The following is a 26,688-nucleotide window of genomic DNA, read 5'->3' as shown; positions in this document are numbered from 1 at the left end:
GTGTGTGTCTTCTATTTTAGAAGAAGTCTTTTTGGCGGAAGCTCAAATATACAGTAGTCCTTTTGTTGTGCCTGTCTGCGACTCTACATCTCCTCTATATGGAGAGTAGCAGTTCATACTCTTCATAATATTGTCATTATTGTATCACAGATTTTCTGTTTTACAATAAAATAATTTTATTATAATGCCCTAGTCAGATATTTTTATTCAAGTGCAGCTATTTATTTCTTTGCTAAATTGTTAATATATTCAGTTTTGTTTTCAAATTATTCATTTATTGCAAATTTCTTTTACTTTCTTTTGATTGAATTCAAATTATTTCCAGCTAGATTTACAGAATAAAATAATGTGGTTGAAGTAAAATACATTCAGTGTCTCAGAATTTTCTTCCAATGATATCTACAAGAGTCATTCAAAAAGAAATGAACTGGAGGTTGCAAAATGAACACAGCTGAAGGGATCGTAATGCCATTTCCTATGGAAGAAGGTGTAGTCCCGATCAGTGCACTGAGGTCCCAAAGTAACCACTAAGAGGACATGCACATGCATCCATGTGCCCATTACACTTAGTTATTCTGAAAATGATGAATTGAGGTTTTAAAAGAAGAGCAAAGGGGTGTGGTGCATTTCGTGACAGCGGAAGGAGTGTGGAGATGGAAATTCATTGAAGAATGGCACAAGTGTCAGGAGCACACTGCATATCCATTGCAATTTCAGTGCTGAATCGGACCTCTGCAGCTGCCATCATAACATGCAGGTCTTCAGTAATGAGGGCATCCACCTGCTGGACAATGTTATTGACAAGAAATATGGCGTTCCAGATCATATGTGTTGATCCAACGATCAACCCTTCATTGAATTGCTTGACTCTTGTACGGACATGCAGTACACTTTGTACTCATGTTCTGTTCTTTGATGAATTTCCGTTCCCCGTACTTCTCCCACTATGTTTCACACTGCACCCCCTGACTCTTCTTCGAAAGCCTCCATGTCTCCATTTTCACCAGAACTGAATGCAATGAATGGTTGTTTCATTAGGTGGGTGTGCTCACACCTGTCCCTCTGGTGGAGGGTTTTGGGCTTCAGCACTCTTGTAGGGACCGTATGTTCTTCTCTAAGCAGTAGCATCATGATCCTTTCAGTGGTTCTAATTTTATAGCCTCTGGTTCCTCTCTTTTTGAATGTCCCTATTTTATTTATTATTTCAACAAAGTGCATTGAGGCCTCACAGCAAGGTGGCTACCAACTTGCAGTCGCTGCCTGTCGTGTAATATTTTGCTATGACAGGCAGTGCAAAGATCCATGTCAAATGGAAAAAGACAATACTGCATCGACACAATTCCCATTAACTCTATGTGAAACAAAGAAAGAAACACATTTCTGTGAATATATTAAAATATAAAAAATTATCGATCAAACTCAAGTTGGAAAAAACAGCATTGTTAGTGGCAGTGTTTGTGACACTGTAGTCTCTCTCTCTTGTGGTATTGGACACTCCAAATCCAATTATTAATTAGTGTTCACCCTTCTCACACTGAAAGAATATATATATGGTAACTTTCTTGGTGTACTCCCTCTTCTGGTCAGTTTATTTCTTCCTCCAAAATTCTCACATTACCAGTGATCAGACGTTCTAATAGCCATGTAACTTTTTTTTGAATTTCTGCGTTATGCTTGAAACATTTTCTTTGCCAGGATCGTCATCAGTATTTTTACATCCTGAGCCTGAGACTTGTTGATGCTTTACAACCTTTCAGATTTTCCAAGATGTGGGCTTGGCTTCATGTCCAACATGTGACTTGGAGAACCAGGTAATTTTAATCAAAGGTTTTCTTCTCTAGCCTTTGGTGACACACACCTGGCTTCACATTGCTAGTTTTGGCCCACTTTAAGTATTTTATTCCCGGGTGTCCAACATGCCTCTTAATGCTACCTGGGGAGACATTCAGTGGGAGACTAGCATTCCATACTGGAGACAGTTACAAGGAAACTGATTTACTGCTTAAGAATCTGTTGTTTGTATCCACAGAAGATGTTCATAGCATAAAGTAAACTAACACTGGAAGAACATTAATTTGATTTACCCTTATAAGGTGAAAATAGGTCCAACTAAAATACTAAATTCTACCTTTTGCCTACTTATTTGTTCTCTTTGTGCTTGTTCTTTTTGTTTCAAATGGGCCGATTTCTTTATTGCCAGACATGCTCTTACATTTTGTCTTTTAGTTTACCACCTGGCAAACAAAGATAATGCGGTGTTTCTCATTGCTTCTTTGTTTTTTCATTTATTTTAATATAATAAAGTGGAGTGAGGATACCATCTACTCCTGGTTGTGGCTGTCTGCTAACAGACCATGGTGAGTAGCATTACAGTACTCCACTTCCCTTGAAGAGGATGATACCATGTTGTCACAGTCTTGTAAACTCTATATGAAACAGAAAAACATGTGAATATATTGAAATAAAACCAATGCAAATACAGTGAAATCCTCTTTTCTTTTTCTTTTGCCTTTGTCCCACATCAGTGCAGGGTCGGCATGATTATTAATGAATTTGGTATGGTTAATTTTAGCGGTTGCAGGATGCTGTTCCCATTGCTACCCTATTACCCCTCCCCCCCCCCCCCCCCTTTCTCTTTTTCCCTCCAGCCCTCCACAGGACAGAATATGTGTACTCCAATTGTCTGCATGAAATGTTATTCGACTGAAAGTTAACGAAACTTTTCTAAAGTTTGTGAATTGTGTAATTGATGTGGGACTTGGGTACCATCCTGATATTCACCTAGTGGGATCTGCGAAACAGGCTAAAAACCACGTGCAGTCTATCCAGCACCCCCACCCCCATTGTTAGTCTGCCAGGTGAATTCGATCTGACGCTGGCGGAACACTCACGGCTGTCTGGGTGGATAATGCAAATACATTGAAATATAAATCTATTGATCTTTATGGACGTCACTGGGGCGAGAAAGACTTCAGTGTTAATGAAAGCCACTTGCAGAGGCTTCAAAGGTATTCACCGTAGGTTTAATGTTTGTCAGTATCATGCTTCTGTTTATTTGTTAATACCTGTAGAAATATTGTCAAATGTAAGAGCAACAGAATTGAATACCTTCTACTCCGGGATGATATAGACATATTCACTTTTTAGTGGCTTAATTACATCTGAATAGAATAATTTGAATTTATTTCCCTTCTTTCAGATACATACAGGAAACTTTAGGGCTGAATGAACTTGATCCAATGTATCGTCAGTTTGCTCGCATTTTTGAAACATTCCGCATATCAGAACCTGAGAAAGTGGAAGAGATGCCACAACAGGTGCAGAAAGAACCAGTAAAGGAACCCGATTTGAAAAAAGTGCCAAAATTAGAAGAAGACTTTGATGATGATGCAGAAGAGGAAGAAGAGGTAACTGCTACATCTCATATTACTTTATATTGTAAATAGTGTCATGAATGTAATTTAGCTGGCAGTGTCATTTAGTGTTGAAGGAGACATAGTTATATGCTGAGTCAGTATTGCAGTGGTAAATTCATGAATAAAAAGTTCTCGCTTTACTTGCCACATCAGACTCGGATAAAATTCCAAGCTTTTGACAATTTCCTCCATCATCGTTAGGGGCTAAGTCTGACTGTCATGAAAATAGTGAGGCTCCCACATTCATGTCAGAGCGTGCTATATGTTTGGCTGGATTATGCCACAGAGTTAGTGCATGCTGAGGTAATGCGCTTTGTGTCCAAAGATTATGTTTACACTTGTAGTCCAGTTTCACCTGTAGCACCATCTTTTACATTAGGTGGTAAACTGTGAGAAATCTTCCTCTGTGTTCTCTCTCTATCAGGTGCAAGCATTGATAAGTGCATAGCCAGTGTCTCTCTTAAAGTTGATATCGGTTATTCTAAGTTCAACTATTTCCCTGATCACAGAGCCGCGATAGTTCAATGCACGAGCAAGACTCCTCATTTGTCGAAACAGAATGTGGTGTTTATTTAACAGACGGTGCTCAGCCACTGTTGCTTTTTCGAAATTCCTATATTTAAGGTGACACCGATGCTCTAATCATTGATTGGCAACAGTCCTTATAGACTGCTCCACGTAACTGCAACTATAGAGTCCTAAACAGCTAAAGAAACAGATCTGTCCTTTGGTGTGAGAATACCAGTGATTTATAATATTTCTTGCAAATGTGGAAACAGCTACGTGGGGCAGTCTGTAAAGACTGTTGCTGATTGCTCTGTAGAGTATAAATGTCAACTTCAAGAAGGGAATTTCAAAAAATCAGCACTACCCAAGCACAGCTTGTTAAATATAGACCACATTTTGTTTGAACAAATGAGAATTCTTGCTCACACATTGAACTGTCGGGACTCTGTGATCAAGGAAGTAGTAGAAATCAGACTAAACTATGAAAAGGACAGGTTGCTACTCACCATATAGTGGAGACGTTTAGTAGCAGGCAGGCACAACAAAAAGACTGCTAAACCAGTAAGCTTTTGGCCGAAATGCCTTCTTCTGAAATAGTTCACACACACACACACACACACACACACACACACACACACACACACAAAAGTTCACTTTCATGCAAACACAGCTGACGCACATTTGAACACTGTCTCTGGCCACTGAGGCAAAAGCGCATGATTGGAGAGGCAGTCTGGATGGAGGGGGTAAGGAGGACACTGAGGTGGGGAGGGGGAGGGATAACAGGGTAGCTTGTAGAGCATACAGGGACTTAGTGAGGAGAGAGTAGGGAAACTAGGTGCAGGCTGGAGGTTGGGTGAGGGAGTGGATCAGAAAAGGAAACAAGCAAAATGACTGCAGCTGTTTTGGTGGAATAGAAGGCTGTGTAGTGCTGGAACAAGGACAGGTGGGTGAAGGACAATGAGTAACAAAGGTTGGGGTTGGGGCCAGGATGGTTATTGGAACATATATTATACTGCAGGAAGCGTTCCCACCTGCATGATTTACAAACGTTGGTGCCGACTGTGGAGCAGTCATTGTAGTGAATAGCATTGTGTTGGGCAGCAAACTCAACTACTGGGTCGTCCAGCTGTTTCTTGGCAACGGTTTCTCGGTGGCCATTCATGTGGACAGCCAGCTTGTTGGTTGTCATGCCGATGTAGAACACAGCACAGTGGTAGCAGCTTAGCTTGTAGATTACATGACTGCTTTCACTGGTAGCCCTGCCTTTGATGGGATTGGTGATGCTTGTGACCAGACTCGAGCAGGTGGTGGTGCGAAGATGTATGGTACAGATCTTGCATCTAGCTCTATTACAGGGGTATGAGCCATTAGGCAAGGGGCTGGGAGCAGGGTTGGAGTAGGGATGGGCGAGTATATTGTATAGTTTTGATGGGCAGTGGAACACCACTGTGGAGGGGTAGGAAGAATGGTGGGTAGGACATTAGTCATTTCAGACCACGATGAGAGATAGTTGAAATGCTGGCGGAGAATGTGATTCAGTTGCTCCAGTACTGGGTGGTACTGAGCACGAGGGAAATGCTCTTCGTGACCAGACAGTAAGACTTTTGGAGGTGGTGGGTGACTGGAAAGATTGGAGAGATAAGGCACAGGAGAGCTGTTTCTGTTCAGGGTTGGGAGGGCGATTTCTGTCTGTGAAGTCCTCAGTAAGACCTGTGGAATATTACAAGAGGGACTGCTTGTCACTGAGGATGTGACAGCCATGGGTGGCTGTGTTGTATGGAAGTTACTTCTTGGTGTGGAATGGGTGGTAGCTGCTGAAGTGCAGGTATTCTAGGTTTGATGTGGATGGAGGTACTGATCTAGCTATTTTTGAGGTGAAGGTACACTTTGAGGAAGGTGGCTAGTTGGGTTGAGGACGACCAAATGAAGCGAATGAGAGAGAAGTTGTTGAAGTCATTAGGAATGTGGATAGGGTGTCATCAATAAATGTAAACCAGGTTTGGGATTCTGAGTGGTTAGGAAGGATTCCTCTAGATGGCCCATGAATAGGTTGGCATAAGATGGTGCCATGTGGGTGCCCATTGCTGTACCACGGATTTTTTTTGCAGGTGATTCCTTCAAAGGTGTCATAATAATCAGGAAGGAGGTTGTATGTTTGGAATTTGTCAGACATTTGGACAGGTAGTGTTCGACAGTGGCAAGGGCTTGGGTGTTAGGGATGTTAGTGGAAAAAGAGAGGTGGCATCAATAATGAACATGACAAGCAGGGCACCATGTGGTAAAGGAACTGTGGAGAGCTACTGTAGGAAATGATTGGCAAATTTGTTGGGTCTGTGAGAGCAGAGATTCTCTTGGTGGGGGCACAGTAACCGGCCACTTTGACAAGTCTGGGTGGATGGGTAGGAGTGCAGGAATGGTAGGCGTGAGGAGAGGTATAGACTCAGGGAAGAGGTTCTGGGATGGGCCTAAGAATTTGACGAGAGACTGGAGATCCTGCTGGATTTCTGGAATGGTGTCACAGTGGTAGGGTTTGTAGATTGACAAATCTGACAACTGGCAAAGTCCTTCTGCCAAGTAATCCTTGCAGTTCAAAACCACAGTGGTGGAGCCTTTGTCAGCAGATAGTACCTTATAATCTTACTAATTGATGACAAAGGCTCCATTTTGATGCATATTATACACATATAGCACACGCAAACTACAGAATATGCAAGCAGGTGTCCAATGTGTAACTTTTACCAAATTTCATTATATTTCGCATTTATTTATTATCCCTTTTAAATCACATAGTAACTTGAATGACACTATTCTAGTACTCGTTTTGCACACTTGTGTTATCAGTTATAGTTCTTGTATTCTGTGAGTTCTTAAAGAGTGGTCTTCAGAATCTTCACGGTTATCTGTCCTACATGTGCCAGTAATCAAACTGGGAACTGCCTCTGGAAAGTCAAAATAATTATTGAAACTTTTCTATTGTCTCTAATTACTAAAAATATAATTCAAAGTGTACAACTGCTAATACTTACGGTAATGAAAGCAATTTAGTTGGGGAGGTTTCACACTTGGTAATAAATTATCTCACTAAGTTCATTCCTAAACTTCTGAACTAGTCTTTCTTCTGACAAAGACAGGCAGAAGCTGCTGTGGCAGCTTCTGCATTTCTGTCGTCAATGAAATTTTGAATTACCACTGTATCGAGGGACTGAAATGTGGTTCAGTTACCTGTGAACATAACAAAGCAGTTAGAATCCATAATCTAAAGATGAACTCTCACTGTATGGCAATTTATGTTATTACAATGAAAAGAATACCTCTAACTGCATTCGGGCATCGATATAAGTCAACGGGGACAGTTGAAAATGTGTGCCCCGACCGGGACTCGAACCTGGGATCTCCTGCTTACATGGCAGATGCTCTATCCATCTGAGCCACCGAGGACACAGAGGATAGTGTGACTGCAGGGCCTTATCTCTGGCACGCCTCCCGTGAGACCCACATTCCCAATTTATTGTCCCGCACTATATTCATAGTGCCCCTGCCCGTTATACTCATTACTGGCGGCTTTTTGCTGATTCCCGTAAGAGTTCGGGCACTGTTTGTGCATCCGCACAGAAGAAGATGATCAAATGGCCGGTGAGCCTTAATTATATATATGAAGATGGTATCTGTTCTTTCGGACATGTCCGAAAGAACAGATACCATCTTCATAAATATAATTTATGTTATGATTCTCACTTTTCACAGTTGTTCTATAAATCCAATATTAAAGCCAAAGGAAGAACAAATGTGAACAGGGTGTATACGGCCTGAGAGATCTGGGAAAAACCCAGGAATTTTTTCATCCGGAAGAACACCGGGAAAAAATCAGAAATTTTTTAGAATTCTGGGAATTTTTCATTGTTGTAGTTTCCAGTTAAATTTTCGTAATTTTGACTGGTAACAACAGATACTTTAACAAAGGATATTACTATATCCCGCTACTGCAGAATAATACTGCAGCAATAAAAGATGAACAAGAGAAAAAAACGAAAATAGAACTTAAATTGCAAAGGAAATGTGCCATATATAATAACAAAACACAGTACTCATACAAGTGTCTGCCAGCAGCAAAATGTGTCAAAGACTTTAGGAAGACTGTGCAATGCTTCATAATAACAAATTGCCTCCAATGAACGTGACGTCACAACTGTTTACAATAGATGCATTATAGCAGTTACGAGCAAGCTCATGCACATGCGCAGTTGAGTCGCGTATCTTCTCCCGCTACAAAAATGTGGCTGTTGGCTGTATTAGCAGTCGCAGTAAGAACCTAGATGCTATTGGGAAAAATTTTACTGGCGCACCCAAGCTGCCAGCCTCAAACATGTATGCGCAGAATCTAGGGTGGCAAGTGGCAATTTGGGGGGGGGGGGGGGGGGAAGCAGGGGTGCATATTCATATTCTTGGAGAAAAAAAACCGTGTGTCACAAAGTGCCTAGCATCCAGTACACGTTGGTCTATCGGTTATTCCGGTTATTCGTATGATTTTCAATGCATCCATGTTGGTTTTTTAACATTCTTTAACACCTTCTAAGTTGATTTCTGAATGAATCATAAGTTGATTTTTGAATGCATGCATAGTATACGTGATGTCTGTCGGGGGAATTCTCATCGTATCTAGAAATAAACTTTCCTGCAGACAAAGGGAGATGGGGCTATGCAAGCTGAGCGGAATAAAGCTGAACAGATAAATGTCAATCGCAGTCTGATTACGTGGTTGATTGGGTTTGCGAATGATCAGAGTTGTTATATTTACTAGCAAAATCCATAGATTCAGACTACAAGAGTGGAAATAAACGACTAACAGGAATAATAGGTAAGAAAGATTATGTATTATCTTCTCGGTGTATACAAGAAAATGAAATTTTGATAGAAAATTTTTGGCCAGATCGCTACACTAATAAGGACCAGTTGTACGGTCCCAGGCTAGCAGCCGTTTAAGTTCTGTTCCTGAAGTAGCACGGAAAATGCGTTGTATGAACATGTAACAACGCCTAGCCGGAGAATACTCGCGGGATAACGAAACCAATGATTCTGACAGGGTTAGTGAAATTAACCGGCAAATAAGTTTTGACAATGGCAGGAATAGTTGTAGAATTAGTGATAAGATTGTTTGTTAGAATGAGGAAGGAGAAAAAACGGGATGGGGACATCACACAAATTATGGAAGAATATAACAATTCCAAATGTATATTTGTGCTTAAAAAGAATAAATAGTGGCAAGTAAAATGGTGCCCTGTCTAATTGTGAACTGCTGAAATTTGACGAGTTCTGTGCAATTGAAGTACCCTACGAAAAGACAATTCCTAATGTTTCATGAAACGGGCAACTCAGTTGTGGCTTCTTTGAAATTTGCGATTTTCTGCTGTCGAGCAACTTCATGTTCTTTAACTTCAATCATTTCTGCACTGACGGGTAAACACTTTGTTGCTACTCCCTAATGAAATCATCCAGCCCAACTTCTAACCTGTAATAGTGCCCACATTTTGGTATAGAAAATGTTTCTGTGTTGCAGGAACAAGTTAAAAGTTGTTCCTTTTGCTGTCTTCCCTGTCTCACATTGCTCTTGTTTATCCTGTATTGTTGACCTGCAGCATGATTTGATGTTTTCTCAGCAAGAGAAACCACTCATCTTTTAAACTTCGTGGTATAGTGAACACACTTCGTCATTGTAGACTAAAACCTAGCACTTAAGAAAAATGCTAAAATAGACTGAAACAAAGGGTGAAAACATTGTTGTTGTTGTGGTCTTCAGTCCTGAGACTGGTTTGATGCAGCTCTCCATGCTACTCTATCCTGTGCAAGCTTCTTCATCTCCCAGTACCTAATGCAACCTACATCCTTCTGAATCTGCTTAGTGTATTGATCTCTTGGTCTCCCTCTACGATTTTTACCCTCCACGCTGCCCTCCAATGCTAAATTTGTGATCCCTTGATGCCTCAAAACATGTCCTACCAACCGATCCCTTCTTCTAGTCAAGTTTCCCAATCCTATTCAATACCTCCTCATTAGTTACGTGATCTACCCACCTTATCTTCAGCATTCTTCTGTAGCACCACATTTCGAAAGCTTCTATTCTCTTCTTGTCCAAACTGGTTATCGTCCATGTTTCACTTCCATACATGGCTACACTCCATACAAATAATTTCAGAAATGACTTACTGACACTTAAATCTATACTCGATGTTAACAAATTTCTCTTCTTCAGAAACGATTTCCTTACCGTTGCCAGTCTACATTTTATATCCTCTCTACTTCGACCATCATCAGTTATTTTACTCCCTAAATAGCAAAACTCCTTTACTACTTTAAGTGTCTCATTTCCTAATCTAATCCCCTCAGCATCACCCGATTTAATTTGACTACATTCCATTATCCTCGTTTTGCTTTTGTTGATGTTCATCTTATATCCTCCTTTCAAGACACTGTCCATTCCGTTCAACTGCTCTTCCAAGTCCTTTGCTGTCTCTGACAGAATTACAATGTCATCGGCGAACCTCAAAGTTTTTATTTCTTCTCCATGGATTTTAATACATACTCCGAATTTTTCTTTTGTTTCCTGTACTGCTTGCTCAATATACAGATTGAATAACATCGGGGAGAGGCTACAACCCTGTCTCACTCCTTTCCCAACCACTGCTTCCCTTTCATGCCCCTCGACTCTTATAACTGCCATCTGGTTTCTGTACAAATTGTAAATAGCCTTTCGCTCCCTGTATTTTACCCCTGCCACCTTTAGAATTTGAAAGAGAGCATTCCAGACATCATTGTCAAAAGCTTTCTACAAATGCCAGGAACATAGGTTTGCCTTTCCTTAATCTTTCTTCTAAGGTGAGTCATAAGGTCAGTATTGCCTCACTGTTCCAATATTTATACGGAATCCAAACTGATCTTCCCCAAGGTCCGCTTCTACCAGCTTTTCTATTTGTCTGTAAAGAATTCGCGTTAGTATTTTGCAGCTGTGACTTATTAAACTGATAGTTTGGTAATTTTCACATCTTTCAACACCTGCTTTCTTTGGGATTGGAATTATTATATTCTTCTTGAAGTCTGATGGTATTTCGCCTGTCTCATACATCTTGCTCACCATATGGTAGAGTTTTGTCATGACTGGCTCTCCCAAGGCCATCAGTAGTTCTAATGGAATGTTGTCTACTCCCGGGGCCTTGTTTCGACTCAGGTCTTTCAGTGCTCTGTCAAACTCTTCACGCAGTATCTTATCTCCCATTTCATCTTCATCTACATCCTCTTCGATTTCCATAATATTGTCCTCAAGTACATCGCCCTTGTATAAATCCTCTATATACTCCTTCCACCTTTCTGCCTTCCTTTCTTTGCTTAGAACTGGGTTGCCATCTGAGCTCTTGATATTCATACAAGTGGTTCTCTTCTCTCCAAAGGTCTCTTTAATTTTCCTGTAGGCAGTATCTATCTTACCCCTAGTGAGACAAGCCTCTACATCCTTACATTTGTCCTCTAGCCATCTCTGCTTAGCCATTTTGCACTTTCTGTCGATCTCATTTTTGAGACGTTTGTATTCCTTTTTGCCTGCTTCATTTACTGCATTTTTATATTTTCTCCTTTCATCAATTAAATTCAATATTTCTTCTGTTACCCAAGGATTTCTATTAGCCCTCGTCTTTTTACCTACTTGATCCTCTGCTGCCTTCACTACTTCATCCCTCAGAGCTACCCATTCTTCTTCTACTGTATTTCTTTCCCCCATTCCTGTCAATTGTTCCCTTATGCTCTCCCTGAAACTCTGTACCACCTCTGGTTCTTTCAGTTTATCCAGGTCCCATCTCCTTAAATTCCCGCCTTTTTGCAGTTTCTTCAGTTTCAATCTGCAGTTCATAACCAATAGATTGTGGTCAGAATCCACATCTGCCCCTGGAAATGTCTTACAATTTAAAACTTGGTTCCTAAATCTCATTATGTAATCTATCTGATACCTTTTAGTATCTCCAGGATTCTTCCAGGTATACAACCTTCTTTCGTGATTCTTGAACCAAGTGTTAGCTATGATTAAGTTATGCTCTGTGCAAAATTCTACAAGGCGGCTTCCTCTTTCATTTCTTCCCCCCAATCCATATTCACCTACAATGTTTCCTTCTCTCCCTTTTCCTACTGACAAATTCCAGTCACCCATGACTATCAAATTTTCGTCTCCCTTCACTACCTGAATAATTTCTTTTATCTCATCATACATTTCATCAATTTCTTCATCATCTGCAGAGCTAGTTGGCATATAAACTTGTACTACTGTAGTAGGCATGGGCTTTGTGTCTATCTTGGCCACAATAATGCGTTCACTATGCTGTTTGTAGTAGCTAACCCGCACTCCTATTTTTTTTATTCATTGTTAAACCTACTCCTGCATTACCCCTATTTGATTTTGTATTTATAAACCTGTAATCACCTGACCAAAAGTCTTGCTCCTCCTGCCACCGAACTTCACTAATTCCCTCTATATCTAACTTTAACCTATCCATTTCCCTTTTTAAATTTTCTAACCTATCCGCCCGATTAAGGGATCTGACATTCCACACTCCGATCCGTAGAATGCCAGTTTTCTTTCTCCTGATAAGACGTCCTCTTGAGTAGTCCCTGCCCGGAGATCCGAATGGGGGACTATTTTACCTCCGGAATATTTTACCCAAGAGGACGCCATCATCATTTAATCATACAGTAAAGCTGCATGTCCTCGGGAAAAATTACGGCTGTAGTTTCCCCTTGCTTTCAGCCGTTCGCAGTACCAGCACAGCAAGGCCGTTTTGGTTAATGTTACAAGGCCAGATCAGTCAATCATCCAGACTGTTGCCCCTGCAACTACTGAAAAGGCTGCTGCCCCTCTTCAGGAACCACATGTTTGTCTGGCCTCTCAACAGATACCCCTCCGTTATGGTTGCACCTACGGTACGGCCATCTGTATCGCTGAGCCATGCAAGCCTCCCCACCAACGGCAAGGTCCATGGTTCATGGGGGAGGGGGGGGGGGGGGGGGTGAAAACATAATGTACTCTAATGTTTCTGACTTAAAGCGTGAGTGTGAATCTTGGTTCTTTCAGATTATTCGCCCCAAACCACATTCCACTTCTTTATGAGGTGACTTGCTTGGAATTTGCAGCCACTCTTCTTTACTGGATAGCTGGCTGCTGGGAACCCTCTTGACTTCTTCTCCGTCCAATAACGCTAGGTACAGGAATTTTTAGACTCTGTCTACTTATGAAATAAGTAGACATACAAACATTGCTTTTCGTCAGTTAACGATGTATTTGACTTTCATACACAATAAAACTCTCACTTTCAACATAAATATATCACTTCCGGTAATTATCTCGTATGGTCGAACATCAGAAACAAATTGAAATACAGTTAAAAGGAAGTTGGCTGTGATACCATAACTTTTCTTAACATAAATCAGAAAATAAGTCTTGCCTATAGCAAGGTCACATCAAGAGTTTCCAAGACTTCTTTTTCAACTGTCTTTGTTTTAATAACAATAGTCAATGATCCAATAAGCACAGAGCTGCATATAAACTCCATGGTTCTTCCTTACGCACTCACTAAAACATCTATGGATTGCCTGACAGGTACTTCTCGGTGCCGTTCGTCCGCCACACCTACTTTCTTCCCGCGACTGATGTTAAACCTGCACACACAAACGTGATGCGTAGTAGGTAGGATTCTACCATCCCACTCTCGTATCCAGAATATCGTGTGTTCGAGATGGTAGAAGTCTGAGTGGTTCTAGAATTTACACAGAAATTCTTGAATCACTACAGTACCACCCACAAACATCATAGAAAGCACTACTCTCATTGACCCAGAGATCGCTGGATGAAACACAAATGAAGCGGGGTGAGGTATTTGCAGTGGAAAAGTTTCACCCATTGCAGGCAGCATAGATAACATGTGATTCGTATTGAGAGTCTGTTGTAGTAGAAATCTCTCGTGGGTGTAACAATACTTCATAAAAGTTCATTTATAAGGACCCTCATATTCAAATGTGGAACTTATTGTACTCATAAATATGAAATTAAATGAATGCATTGAAACACTTATTGTTAAGTCACGAATATTCGCAACATAGAGAAATGGCTTGATGTATATGGGTATGTGCCGACAGCATCTGAATGGAGTTGGAGCTGTCGATATGTAAACTGTACACCCCATGCTTGCCAACATCTGCAAGTTTCTTAAAAATGTCCATTTTGGTGACACGTATGTAAAGAGATTTATTTTATTGGCCATGAGTATTCAAAAAAACTACTAAATGCAAATATGAGCAATATTAAATTTGAATTTAACCCTGTGGCGCATAGTGTCCACTATAGTGGACAGCTGTTAATGGTGGCTTCTTTGGCATTTTCAATCAGTCCTGAGGCTGCAAATGCACACAGTTCACTGCAGTGGGGACTCCCTACTGGTGTTGTGTCCTGCATGCATTTGCAGCCTCATGACTGATTGAAAATGCCAGAGAATTGACCATTAAAAGTTGTCCACTGCAGTGAAATTCATGCACCACAGGGTTAATTAATATTTAGTACTTGAAACACTAACACAATGGCTTCTCTGGCAAAATAACTTCTATTACGATTTCTAGTGGCATTTTTCAGAACTTCCTCAGGTTTTGTCTCAGAACCTAAGCTGCAGGTGCATTTTTGGACCACAAAAATTGGAAAAAAAGGTCACCTAATGTTTGTGTAAATATGGTACTCTACATGCCACTGCGAAATGCATGACAGATAGAAGATCAGACATTTATGTTAATAAGCTTCTGTATTCACCTGAACTACAAGAATGGTTTCAGCATTTTTCTTCAGACATTTGAAATGAGTGAGTGTTTCAATCATAAGCTGTTTTGAAACAATTTGTCATGAAAATACAATCTGTGCTGAATCAGAAATAAGTTTTCTGTCTCATTTTAATCATTTTTGTAAGTACTGAAAATTTCCTGGAGTACAAACCATACATCAGGAAGCTTGGCATTGCATTTTGCTTCTGTGAAAGATCAAACAGTCAGTGTGTTTTGGCATTTGAGCAGATGTAATTTACAGTTTTTAGAACTAACTGCATAACCTGTAACATTATAAATAACTCCTATGTACAATGTATAAAAATTGCTTGTGTACAGCATTGACAAGTCTACGATATCTGCACTAGAAATTGACAAGGGCCACATACAGCTTATGAGCCTGAATTAATTTCCTGTTATTACAGCATTACTTTGTTTTGTGTACATTAAGAGTCTATATCAAGGTCAGATGTCGACTGGTAGTTCACTCTTGTAATGTCTCATACTGGGCTATGATTTTACCTGATGGTAAAAATATTGAACGATATTAGTTAAAATGGGGGAGACAGAAGTGTACGCACAAACCAAACTAGACCTTTGGAATGAAGGAATCATAAAAATTGGTCCTAAAATCAGCAACATCATGAGGGTTGATTTGGTGTCAAGTAGGACCTCTCCGACAATCCATCCAAGAACAACAGGGAGGAGATAGATATGTTCAACAATCTCTAATGCTTGGGTAGCATCATTTCTGTAGTCAGTACCATACATCAAGAGAATGGAAACAGAATTTTCAAAAAGTTTCCAAATTCTATACTTGGAAACAGAATATTTTGATATACTTTCTAAGTTCAGCCTATACAAGACTTGTCTCCTATCAATATTACCACACGGAGGACTAGAAGCCATAACTGTACCAAATAAGAACTGTCTCCAGACAACAAAAATGAAATTCCACCCTACAGAAAACAATATTAGATAAAATAAGCAATGAAAAATCCAGCAACAGGTTCTGTTTGACAGAAGTTTCTTGGAGAACCTTGAATTGAAGTGATCGCAGTTTTACTGTCTATCATGCAAGGAAGATGGGACGTCACAGAACTCCAAAGGTTTACTTTGATCAAAATTTTCCAGGGAAGAGACAAAGGAGGTGGTCTTAGTACAGCTGAGAGAAGTGGTTCTCATGAGCCTCAAGTATCCCATATAGTATGGCGTGATTAACAGTGAACAATGTTCCAAATCCTTGTGTATGTTTTTCTGGACATAAGTAAGAGAGATTCTGTCACATTTGACAGATTCATATTTGCGCTAATAGTATAGTTAAGTTTGTATTATATTGCCATTAACCATACTGGTTTCTCTAGATTTCTCTCTCCCAGATTTGAAATATTTCCTGATTTTAACAATAATTTACTGTTTTGCATTTTTTAGAAGAAGGAAGAGGAGAAAACAAAGCTTTCAAAGCGTAAAATGAAGAAACTGACAAGGCTCAGTGTTGCAGAGTTGAAACAACTTGTCAGTAGACCAGATGTTGTTGAAATGCATGATGTTACTGCCAGAGATCCCAAACTACTTGTTCAGTTAAAAGCTCACCGTAATACTGTTCCTGTTCCAAGACATTGGTGCTTTAAGAGGAAGGTAAACACAACAGCTTTAGGTCTGTCATTGCAGACAAATTGGCTTTGTATTTCTCTGTTTGCTACAGGTATGTTGTTGTTGTTATTATTGTTGTCATTATTTTTATTAATAATATCATCATCATCATCATCATCATCGTCATTGTCATCGTCATCACCACCACCTTCACAAACATTTTGCTCCTTGTAAGTCTGACCTTTTTGCCAAAATCATTTTCAGTATTTACAAGGTAAAAGAGGGATAGAAAAGCCACCTTTTGATTTGCCAGACTTCATAAAAAAGACAGGAATTATGGAGATGCGTGCAGCGTTACAGGAGAAGGAAGACCAACGAACACTGAAAGCAAAAATGAGAGAACGTGCCCGTCCAAAGCTTGGAAAAATTGATATTGACTACCAAAAACTCCATGATGCATTTTTTAAGTAAGTAGTAGTCCTATCTTGTTTTCATTAGTGTGCGCTGTTGACATTTCTGAACTTTGAGTACAGTATTTAACAAAATAAAGCCTGATAAAAGGGGTGAAGATGAATTGGAAATAACATTGGTTTGTAGCCTATTTCAAATTGGAGAACGTATTTCTTAGCCATCCCCTGAACTAACAGCTCATGCAGAGGTTATTTATTGAAATAAATGCTTTTGTAGTCATTGTAATTTAAATCCATAAGATGTCATCCTAACTTTGCTGTTGCACACTTGCTAGTGACTTAAGTTTATTGACTCCAGTGTTGGACTCCATTCCAAACATGCGGTTATTATAGTACATTTGCTAATGACTTGTATTAACCTTGGGGCACTCTGGACAGTTTTCTTCAGTGCTGATATGAATCAGTCAACTCATAAAAATATTGGGAGTAACAAATTGTCGGGATCAGCATATCTTGACCTTATAATCTTACCTGCTGACCAATGCGTACCACTGTGGTTATGAACCACAGATTACCTGGCAAAAGGGCTCTGCCAGCTGTTGGACATGTCTGCCTGCAAGCACTGCTACAGTGATCCCATTCTAGAAATCCAGCTGGATCTACAATCTTTCCTCAAATCTATAAGTCCATCCCGTAACCCCTCCCTTGAACCTATCCCCCACCTCACCAAAGTCACTCCTCACATTCTATCTTATGCATGATTCCTAAAGTACATAAAACCTGTCACACAGCACACACCATTGTGGCTGAATATAATGCATCCAGAGAGAGAATCTGTGCCCTTGTGGACCAACACCTTCAGCTTATTAACTGCTCCTTTACCACGCCATATGCTGTTCATCACTGTTGATACCAGTCCTCTCTTAACCAACGTCCCCAATGCCTATAGCCTTGCCACCATTGAACACTATCTTTCTAACACCCACCTTATTCCAAACCTACTACGTACCTGGTCATGATGACCAACTATATCCTGAGCAAAAATTACTTCACTGAAAGTATCACCTACAAACAAACACATGGTATAGCAACGTGCACTCCATTGCACCATCCTGTACCAACCTACTCATGGGCCATCAAAAGGAATCGCAGACCCCTCACCTGGTTGAGATTCATTGATGACATCTTCCTGATCTGGATGGTCCTCAGACCAACAAGCCACTTTCCTTTATGTCAACCTCAGCCTCATGAATGGCTCCATGAGTATATGCATCCACATCAGACCTACATACCACCAACAATACCTCTACTTTGATAAGTGCCACCCACTCCACACCAAGCAGTCCCTGCTGTACAGCCTAGCAACCTGTGGTTGTCACACATGTAGTCCTTCTCAAAATATGCCAAGGATCTCACTGAGACCTTTTGCAGGTGGAATCACCCTCCCAATCTTCTCCAGAAACAAATCTCTTCCCAAGCTTTGACTCCCCAGTCACCTACCAGCCCCCACATACCTATTGATCAGCTACAAATGAGCACCCGCCCCTCCAACCTCCACATGACTCATTAACACCCAGGGCTGGAGCAACTGTAGTATGTTTTCCATCAAGGTTGCAGTTACCTCTCATCATTACCCTAAATGGGAAATATCATCCCCATTCCCCCCCCACAATGGTACCCCGCCATCCACCCTGCGTACACAGCATCCTCGTCCATCCCTATTCCACCCCTGCTGTTAACCCCTTGCCCAATAACTCATATTCCTGTAATAGATCTAGATACAAGATTTGTCCCCTACATGCTCTCGCTACCACCTATTCCAGTCCTGTCAAAGGCACCTCCTACCCTATCAAAGGCAGGACCACCTCTGAAAACAGCCATCTACTATCTTAGCCTCAAACACTATGCGGCATTCTACATGGTGATGTCCACTACAAGCTCTCTGTCTATATGAATGGCCACTGCCAAGGTGTGGCCAAGAGACAGCTGGACCACCCAGTTGCTAAGCATGCTGCCCGACTTGATGTGCTTGACATTGACAACTGCCTCACAATCTCTACCCTTTGAATTCTTCCCACCACTACTAGCTTCTCTGCACTGCAAAGATGGGAACTGTACATGCGACATAGCCTGCTCTCACATAACCCCCCTCCCGGCCTCAACCTATGCTAGCCACTGACCTCCATGATCTTCACCTGCCTCTATACCCTTCCCTACTCTCACGGCAGCCTCAAACGTGTCTTCTATCACATCAGCACACCTGCATAGTCCTATCACCTGCTCTACTTCTCCCCTTCTCCATTCCCCCCCTTTTGCACACGCAGCACAGCTGCACCTAGCAACTTGTCTCCACCACATCCCTGAACACTCCCACAGGCTGCGCTGTAGCACCTTCCCTCTTTCCTACCCTTCTATCCCTCAGCCTCCCTGCCTCGCATGTTTTCTGTGCTCCCACTACCTACACCACCCCAGCTTAGATGGCTGCTTACCACATTTGCAGTCATGCTTTAGTGCCCAGAGATGACAGTGACTGTGTGTGTGTGTGTGTGTGTGTGTGTGTGTGTGTGTGTGTGTGCGCGCGCACATCAGATGAAGTATTTAGTCCAGTAGATAAGACAAATATCAAGAAGACTTCTTTCATTGTGCTCATCTGCCACTCAGTGCCTCATCTGCCACTCAGTGCTACCTCATCTGGCAAGTAACAATCTCTGGTTGTTCAATTCTATTTGAGTTTTATCCATCTATGGCTATATATTAGGTTGGTGCATATGTTCATAGGTAGGGTGTACACGACCCGGGAGATCCGAGAAAAACCCACAAATTTTTTCATCCGAGAGAAAACTGGGAAAAACCCGAGAATTGTTTAGAATTCCTGGAATTTTTCATTGTTTTTGTTTTCAGTTAAATTTTTGTAATGTTGACTTGTAAGAACCAATATTTTAACAAAGGATATTACTGTATTCCCGCTGCCTCAGAATAATACTGGATCAATAAAACATGAACGAGAGAAAAAATGAAAATAAAACTTAAATTGCAAAGGAAATGCACCATATACAACAACAAAAAAACAGTGTGCATACAAGCGTCTGCCAACAGCAAAATGTGTCAAAGGCTTTAGGAAGACAATGCAATGCTTTGTAACAACAAATTGCCTCCGATGGGCATGAAGTCACAACTGTTTACATCAGGTTTGTTTTAGCAGTTACGAGCGGGATCATGTGCATGTGCAGTTGTGTAGTACCTTCTCCTGCTTGTGGCTACAGAAATGTGGCTGTTGGCTGTGTAAGCAGTTGCAGATGCTACCAGGAAAAAATTTGCTGGTGCGCCCGAGTTGCCAGATTCATGCATGCACAGCAGGCCTGGATCTAGAAGGGGAGGGGGGAGAGGAGGGGGGGCAGATTCATTTTCTTCAGGAAAAAAACCTTGTTTCGCAAAGCACCTAGCATCCAGTGCACGTTGGTCTATCAATTATTCATATGACTTTCAAACTCATTCCTGTCGATTTTTGAACACATTATAAGTTGATTTCTGAATGAATCATAAGTTGATTTGTGAATGCGTGCATAGTGCACGTGACGTCTCTGTCAAGGGAATCCTCGTCGCATCTAGAAACTAACTTCCCTGCAGACAAAAGGGGCTATACGAACTGAGCGGAGTAAAGCTGAACGAATAAATGACAACTGCTGTCTCATTATGCGGTTGACTGGGTTTTGCGAATGATGGGTGTTGTTATAATTACTAGTGAAATCCATAGATTCAGACTACCAGAGTGGAAATAAACGACTAACAGGGATAACAAGTAAGAGCGATTACGTATTATCTTCTCGGTGTATCCAAGAAAATGAAATTTTGACAGAATAGTTTTGGCCAGATCACTATACTAGTAAGGGCCAGTTGCATGGTTCCCAGCTAGCAGCCACTTTAAGTTCTGTTCTGGAAGTAGCGCGGAAAATGCGTTGTATGAACATGTAACAATACCTAGCCGGAGAATACTAGCGGGACAACTAAACCGGTGATTCTGGCAGAGTTAGTGAAGTTAAGCGGCGAATAAGTTTTGACATTGGCAGAAATAGTTATAGAATTAGTGATGACAAGGCTATTTGTTAGAACGAGGAAGGACAAGACACGGAGACATCACACAAATTGTGGAAGAATATGATGGTTCCAAATCTGTATAAAAATTTCATACTACTACTTTTTTATCTCATACTTGAGAAACTGGAGCGTATGAATTAATTGTGAAACTATTTCCTAACGTTAAACTTTTTGCTTGTAGTGGGCCTGATATTGGTACTTCGTGAATTATATTCTGTCATGTTATAAAAATGACCATTTGTGCCAAAACAGTCTCGTTTATGTGGTGTTTTTTACAATTGCTGCAGTATTAGAAAGACCAATTTAGTCTTATCTAGTAGACAGTGACAAAATAGACGTAATCAGATCGAGATACCACACCAGTCTTGGGTCCTATTTCTATTAACAGCTTTTTCTGTATTACGCAACAACATTTCAATTTTTCATGTAGCAAAACGTTTGACAATTTTTGATGAGGTAATAGGTTCTTTCACAGAAAGGAAAGCATGCTATGTAAAGCTGTAGGAAGATTAGAGAAAAAAAATTATAGGAGCTAAGGATTGAAGAATTGTGTACTGTCTTGCTTGTCTTTTGTCTTTACTGGTTTTATGTATCCTATGTTTAATTTTATGCCGCCCAAAGCACCAAGCTGTTAGCTAATAGGGAATAAAGAGTGAAAATTTCCTGCATAGGGGGGAAGGATGTCAAACCGACCGACTGGAAGCAGGAGAGACACCACAGGACATTTTAATTTCCACTGTCCTGAATATACACTCCTGGAAATGGAAAAAAGAACACATTGACACCGGTGTGTCAGACCCACCATACTTGCTCCGGACACTGCGAGAGGGCTGTACAAGCAATGATCACACGCACGGCACAGCGGACACACCAGGAACCGCGGTGTTGGCCGTCGAATGGCGCTAGCTGCGCAGCATTTGTGCACCGCCGCCGTCAGTGTCAGCCAGTTTGCCGTGGCATACGGAGCTCCATCGCAGTCTTTAACACTGGTAGCATGCCGCGACAGCGTGGACGTGAACCGTATGTGCAGTTGACGGACTTTGAGCGAGGGCGTATAGTGGGCATGCGGGAGGCCGGGTGGACGTACCGCCGAATTGCTCAACACGTGGGGCGTGAGGGCTCCACAGTACATCGATGTTGTCGCCAGTGGTTGGCGGAAGGTGCACGTGCCCGTCGACCTGGGATCGGACCGCAGCGACGCACGGATGCACGCCAAGACCGTAGGATCCTACGCAGTGCCGTAGGGGACCGCACCGCCACTTCCCAGCAAATTAGGGACACTGTTGCTCCTGGGGTATCGGCGAGGACCATTCGCAACCGTCTCCATGAAGCTGGGCTACGGTCCCACACACCGTTAGGCCGTCTTCCGCTAACGCCCCAACATCGTGCAGCCCGCCTCCAGTGGTGTCGCGACAGGCGTGAATGGAGGGACGAATGGAGACGTGTCGTCTTCAGCGATGAGAGTCGCTTCTGCCTTGGTGCCAGTGATGGTCGTATGCGTGTTTGGCGCCGTGCAGGTGAGCGCCACAATCAGGACTGCATACGACCGAGGCACACAGGGCCAACACCCGGCATCATGGTGTGGGGAGCGATCTCCTACACTGGCCGTACACCACTGGTGATCTTCGAGGGGACACTGAATAGTGCACGGTACATCCAAACCGTCATCGAACCCATCGTTCTACCATTCCTAGACCGGCAAGGGAACTTGCTGTTCCAACGGGACAATGCACGTCCGCATGTATCCCGTGCCACCCAACGTGCTCTAGAAGGTGTAAGTCAACTACCCTGGCCAGCAAGATCTCCGGATCTGTCCCCCATTAAGCATGTTTGGGACTGGATGAAGCGTCGTCTCACTCGGTCTGCACGTCCAGCACGAACGCTGGTCCAACTGAGGCGCCAGGTGGAAATGGCATGGCAAGCCGTTCCACAGGACTACATATAGCATCTCTACGATCGTCTCCATGGGAGAATAGCAGCCTGCATTGCTTCGAAAGGTGGATATACACTGTACTAGTGCCGACATTGTGCATGCTCTGTTGCCTGTGTCTATGTGCCTGTGGTTCTGTCAGTGTGATCATGTGATGTATCTGACCCCAGGAATGTGTCAATAAAGTTTCCCCTTCCTGGGACAATGAATTCACGGTGTTCTTATTTCAATTTCCAGGAGTGTAGTTTGATGACATCCATTACAAGATATACACGTTTCAATTCCACAGAGCGACGTGCGATAGAAGAGACATGGCACTGCACTTTGGCACACTTAAGACCAAATAACATGTCTTACATTTTCTTGAATACATATGTTTCATGCATGAGACTCTTCAGAAAGATATGCACTACAAAATGAATATGTTTTTTTTTTTTTTTTTTTTTTTCCCTGTCCTATCTCAAATGCTCGAGGAAGGGAAGGGAAGGGGAAGGGGAGGGGGGGGGGGGGGGGGGGTTGCGCCACTATTTAGTATTGCCCCCGGTCGGAAATGTTGCAGATCTGGGGCTGATGTGCAGAGCAGTCTGAGTTATAATGGGGAAGTGGGTAGCCTCCGCGTGACCCGTGTTTACATTTAGTGATTTTACTGTGTCCTCTTTGTTTACTGCTCTTACGTGAAATGAAAACAAAACGATTTCTGTGGCCGGGAGCTATCAGTTGAATACATTCACATAATTACAGAAGGTTAAGATATGTTATTAGTTTCAGATTTTATTTTATTTGCATCTTTCTGACAGTCAAGCATTAATTGCCTTGCAGAACAATGAAGTTATTTTTGTCGGTTTACTAAAGAAACTTTCTTTTATTAATCTTTTCCACTGGGGCAGTCAATATGTTTGAAACGAAGTGTTTAATTCTGCACTATTGGCTAGTTTAAACTGTTCGCTGCATTTCAAGTGCATGTTTACATCTTCTAGCACGTGTGGCTTTAGGCCATAATAAAGAACCAAACATGAGATAACACAGTATTTGTACGCCAAGAAAATTTACATCCCGAAAACCACATTGAAAAGCATAATATCAGGTCGAGGCCTTCACTGGGAGCTGGACATACGAATGTGCACTTTAAATGTGCACATTTTAGTATGGGTCATGAAATTCAGATGCTCTTGGGGTATCCTCTGATGTCTTGTTTCTTTTGACATTATGTAAGATCTTTTAATGCTTTACATGTACGAACATACAGGCCTCCTACGTCATCGTTGCTGTGCAAGCACGGTGGCGCCTGTCATCTTGCGCTCTCTGCAACTGCTGAAACGAACCTATTTCTAACAGGTCGCGGGAAAATATTTGCGAATAATGGTTTGAAAAGCGTTACTTTCAAAGTAAATCTCCTTTTACGCAAGTTGAACTATGTGCGAGAATGTATGATGAATTTCTTAAATCACAGAGCCTTTGACTCTCATTTATAAATCAACTCATTGATGACGAGCCATTTAGGTGAATTTCGAGCCCAGAAGATCAGACATTCATGTCGTTATTAATTATGTGATATATCTTAAAAGTATAATATGCCCATAAAAGACCAACATTATATGTGAAAGCTTAGGTTCTCTTGCAGCGTGTTAACCTTAGAGTCCAATATTATATGTGAAAGCTTTGCTTTTTTTGTGGCAACTCTATATATAATAATTAAACCATTAACTTTTCCTGTTTGTGTGCTCGTGCTACTTAACAGTGATATTGCTACTCGCTGACTACATCAAGTGTCCTAAGCTCTGAATATCCGCTGTCATCGGCTGGCGAGATCACGTGACATGAGCTATGACTCCTTCCAAAAGCGCAAGTAATATGCCGTGTTTGGTGGAATTCGAATATATAGTTTCGTAATACGAAAATATGTCGTGTACATGTTGCTGTAAATTAAAGATCTTTCCAAAGAGTGGTTTTTCCCTGAGTTTCTTTTTCTAAAGCACCAGGAAATTCAACACCCGTGTACAAAACCATAACTATTCAAAGGACTGATAAATTACACAGTTCCGAGAGAAAATATACTGTCACTTAACAGGGAAAAAGTAATTTTCACCAGGGAGAAAGTGTGTTTTTTAATCAGGGAATCTGGGAGAAATCCAGGAATTTTTTTTTACTTGTCCACGTATAGAACCTGATAGGGTTTTTGTTTTGCATGTTGGTGTACCAGTTGCTATGGTTTTATTTATCCAATGACCATTTTTCATTTGTTGTTCATGGTTGCTATTTGAGTGTACATGTTTTCATTTTCATTTGGAGATGTGAGTGTAGCTGTGGATGCTAGAAAATGGAGTGTCAGGTGGAGAAATTATAACAGTTCCGACGCATACTTCTGTTTGAGTTCAGCAGAGGGGTGATAGCAGCAGAGGCAGCCAGAAACATTTGCACCATCTATAGGCATAATGCCACTGACTGAGTATGGCAAGAAAATAGTTTTCTTTTTTAGGGAGGATTGTTTTGACGGTACTGCCTCTCCACTTTCGGAAAGACCTTCGGGATTTGATGATCATTTAAACACATTAACCCATGATGATCTATGTAACTCGAGAACTGGCAAATGTGATGAATTGTGATCATTCCACCATCATGCGACATTTGCATGCAATGGGGAAGGTTCAGAAATTGGGTGTATGGATATTGCAAGCCCTAAGCCAAAATCACAAAAATTAGCAAGTGGTTTTTGAGCATCTCTGCATACTCTTCACCAATTGCCTTGTGAACAACACCAACTATTCCTATACTCTATTGCTACTGGTGACAAGAAATGGTGTTGTTATGCTGCCATAAGAAAAAGAAAAAAAAATTGTTGAGCCTAAACAAAGCAGCAAATCCCCCTCCAAAGACATGCATGCATCAACAAAAGATAATGTTGTGCATCAGTGGAACAGTGATGGTGTGGCGCACTACAAATCACTTCCTGGAGGTGTAACTATGACTGATGACATTGCCAACAACTGAGACATCGTATAGATGCAATCCAAGAACAACGAAGGCTGTATGGAGTGATGTTACTCCACAATAAAGCCCACTTGCATTCTGCTAGTCAACAAAAAAACACTATGTGGGAGTTGGTTTCACAAGTCATTATGTACCCACTTTATTCACCTGATCTTGCCTCCTCAGATTTTCACCTTTTCCCCTCTCTCTCAAACATCCTTCAAGGAACTTCCTTTTTGGATGAAAATGCACTCCGAACATGGTTTGACAAGTTCTTTGTCTCAAAACCATGCAATTTCTACAGTTACATAATCAAAAAAGTTATGTTAGCATTGGTAAATTGTTGTAAATAGTGAAGGAGACTGTCTCTGTTATGTGTATCTCTTGTCTTCATCAAACTAATGGAAAAATGCTACAAAGTTATGCACCAACCCAATATTTCATCTTAATTATCCAACTTTTCTCCTTTTGGTTTCATTACTTCAGTTGTTAATTTTAACTTACAATAGCCCCATTTGACAGTTAACTTCACCACCCAATTACTTGATTCCAAACCCGGTATCTGCTTAGTAATATTACTCAACAAACCCTCAAAGTTATCTACTTTCATATTGAGGTCTTTGATGTTTTCATAAAAAATACGTAATGTTTTAATTGTGATATCTAAGGGTGATACACAATTCTACTGCCATGTGCCAGGAATTCATATTAGTATGGGACAACTGCACTTAACTGTATAATTTAATGCAGTCACAAGTCACACACATTAGACCAGCTGTAAGTGGCAGAATACCAACTGCCACAGATCCTGGCAGCATCAGAATTCACCATTTCAACTGACTTACCCACAGATGCCTCTCCAAAATAGTGGAAATTGTACTTCTTGCTTTCTACAGGCTGTTAGTAAATGCTTTTCACCACCAAATTGCGC

General features: G+C 41.3%; 1 protein-coding gene across 1 annotated transcript in view; it reads left to right on the top strand.

The window, feature by feature from the left end:
• The window catches only part of LOC126471595 (splicing factor 3B subunit 2), a 98,256-nt gene that overhangs the window by 46,559 nt on the left and 25,009 nt on the right, over positions 1-26,688 (top strand). Inside the window, exons 6-8 of the mRNA XM_050099834.1 lie at positions 3,200-3,407; positions 16,194-16,400; positions 16,620-16,822. Coding sequence (XP_049955791.1) covers positions 3,200-3,407; positions 16,194-16,400; positions 16,620-16,822 — 618 coding nt within the window. The remainder of the gene's footprint in view (positions 1-3,199; positions 3,408-16,193; positions 16,401-16,619; positions 16,823-26,688) is intronic.

This window comes from Schistocerca serialis, chromosome 1 (assembly GCF_023864345.2).
Source record: "Schistocerca serialis cubense isolate TAMUIC-IGC-003099 chromosome 1, iqSchSeri2.2, whole genome shotgun sequence".
In the NCBI taxonomy this organism is placed as follows: Eukaryota; Metazoa; Arthropoda; class Insecta; order Orthoptera; family Acrididae; genus Schistocerca; species Schistocerca serialis.
The sequence above is the reverse complement of the archived record's forward strand: the minus strand, read 5'-3'. Positions and strand labels throughout refer to the sequence as shown.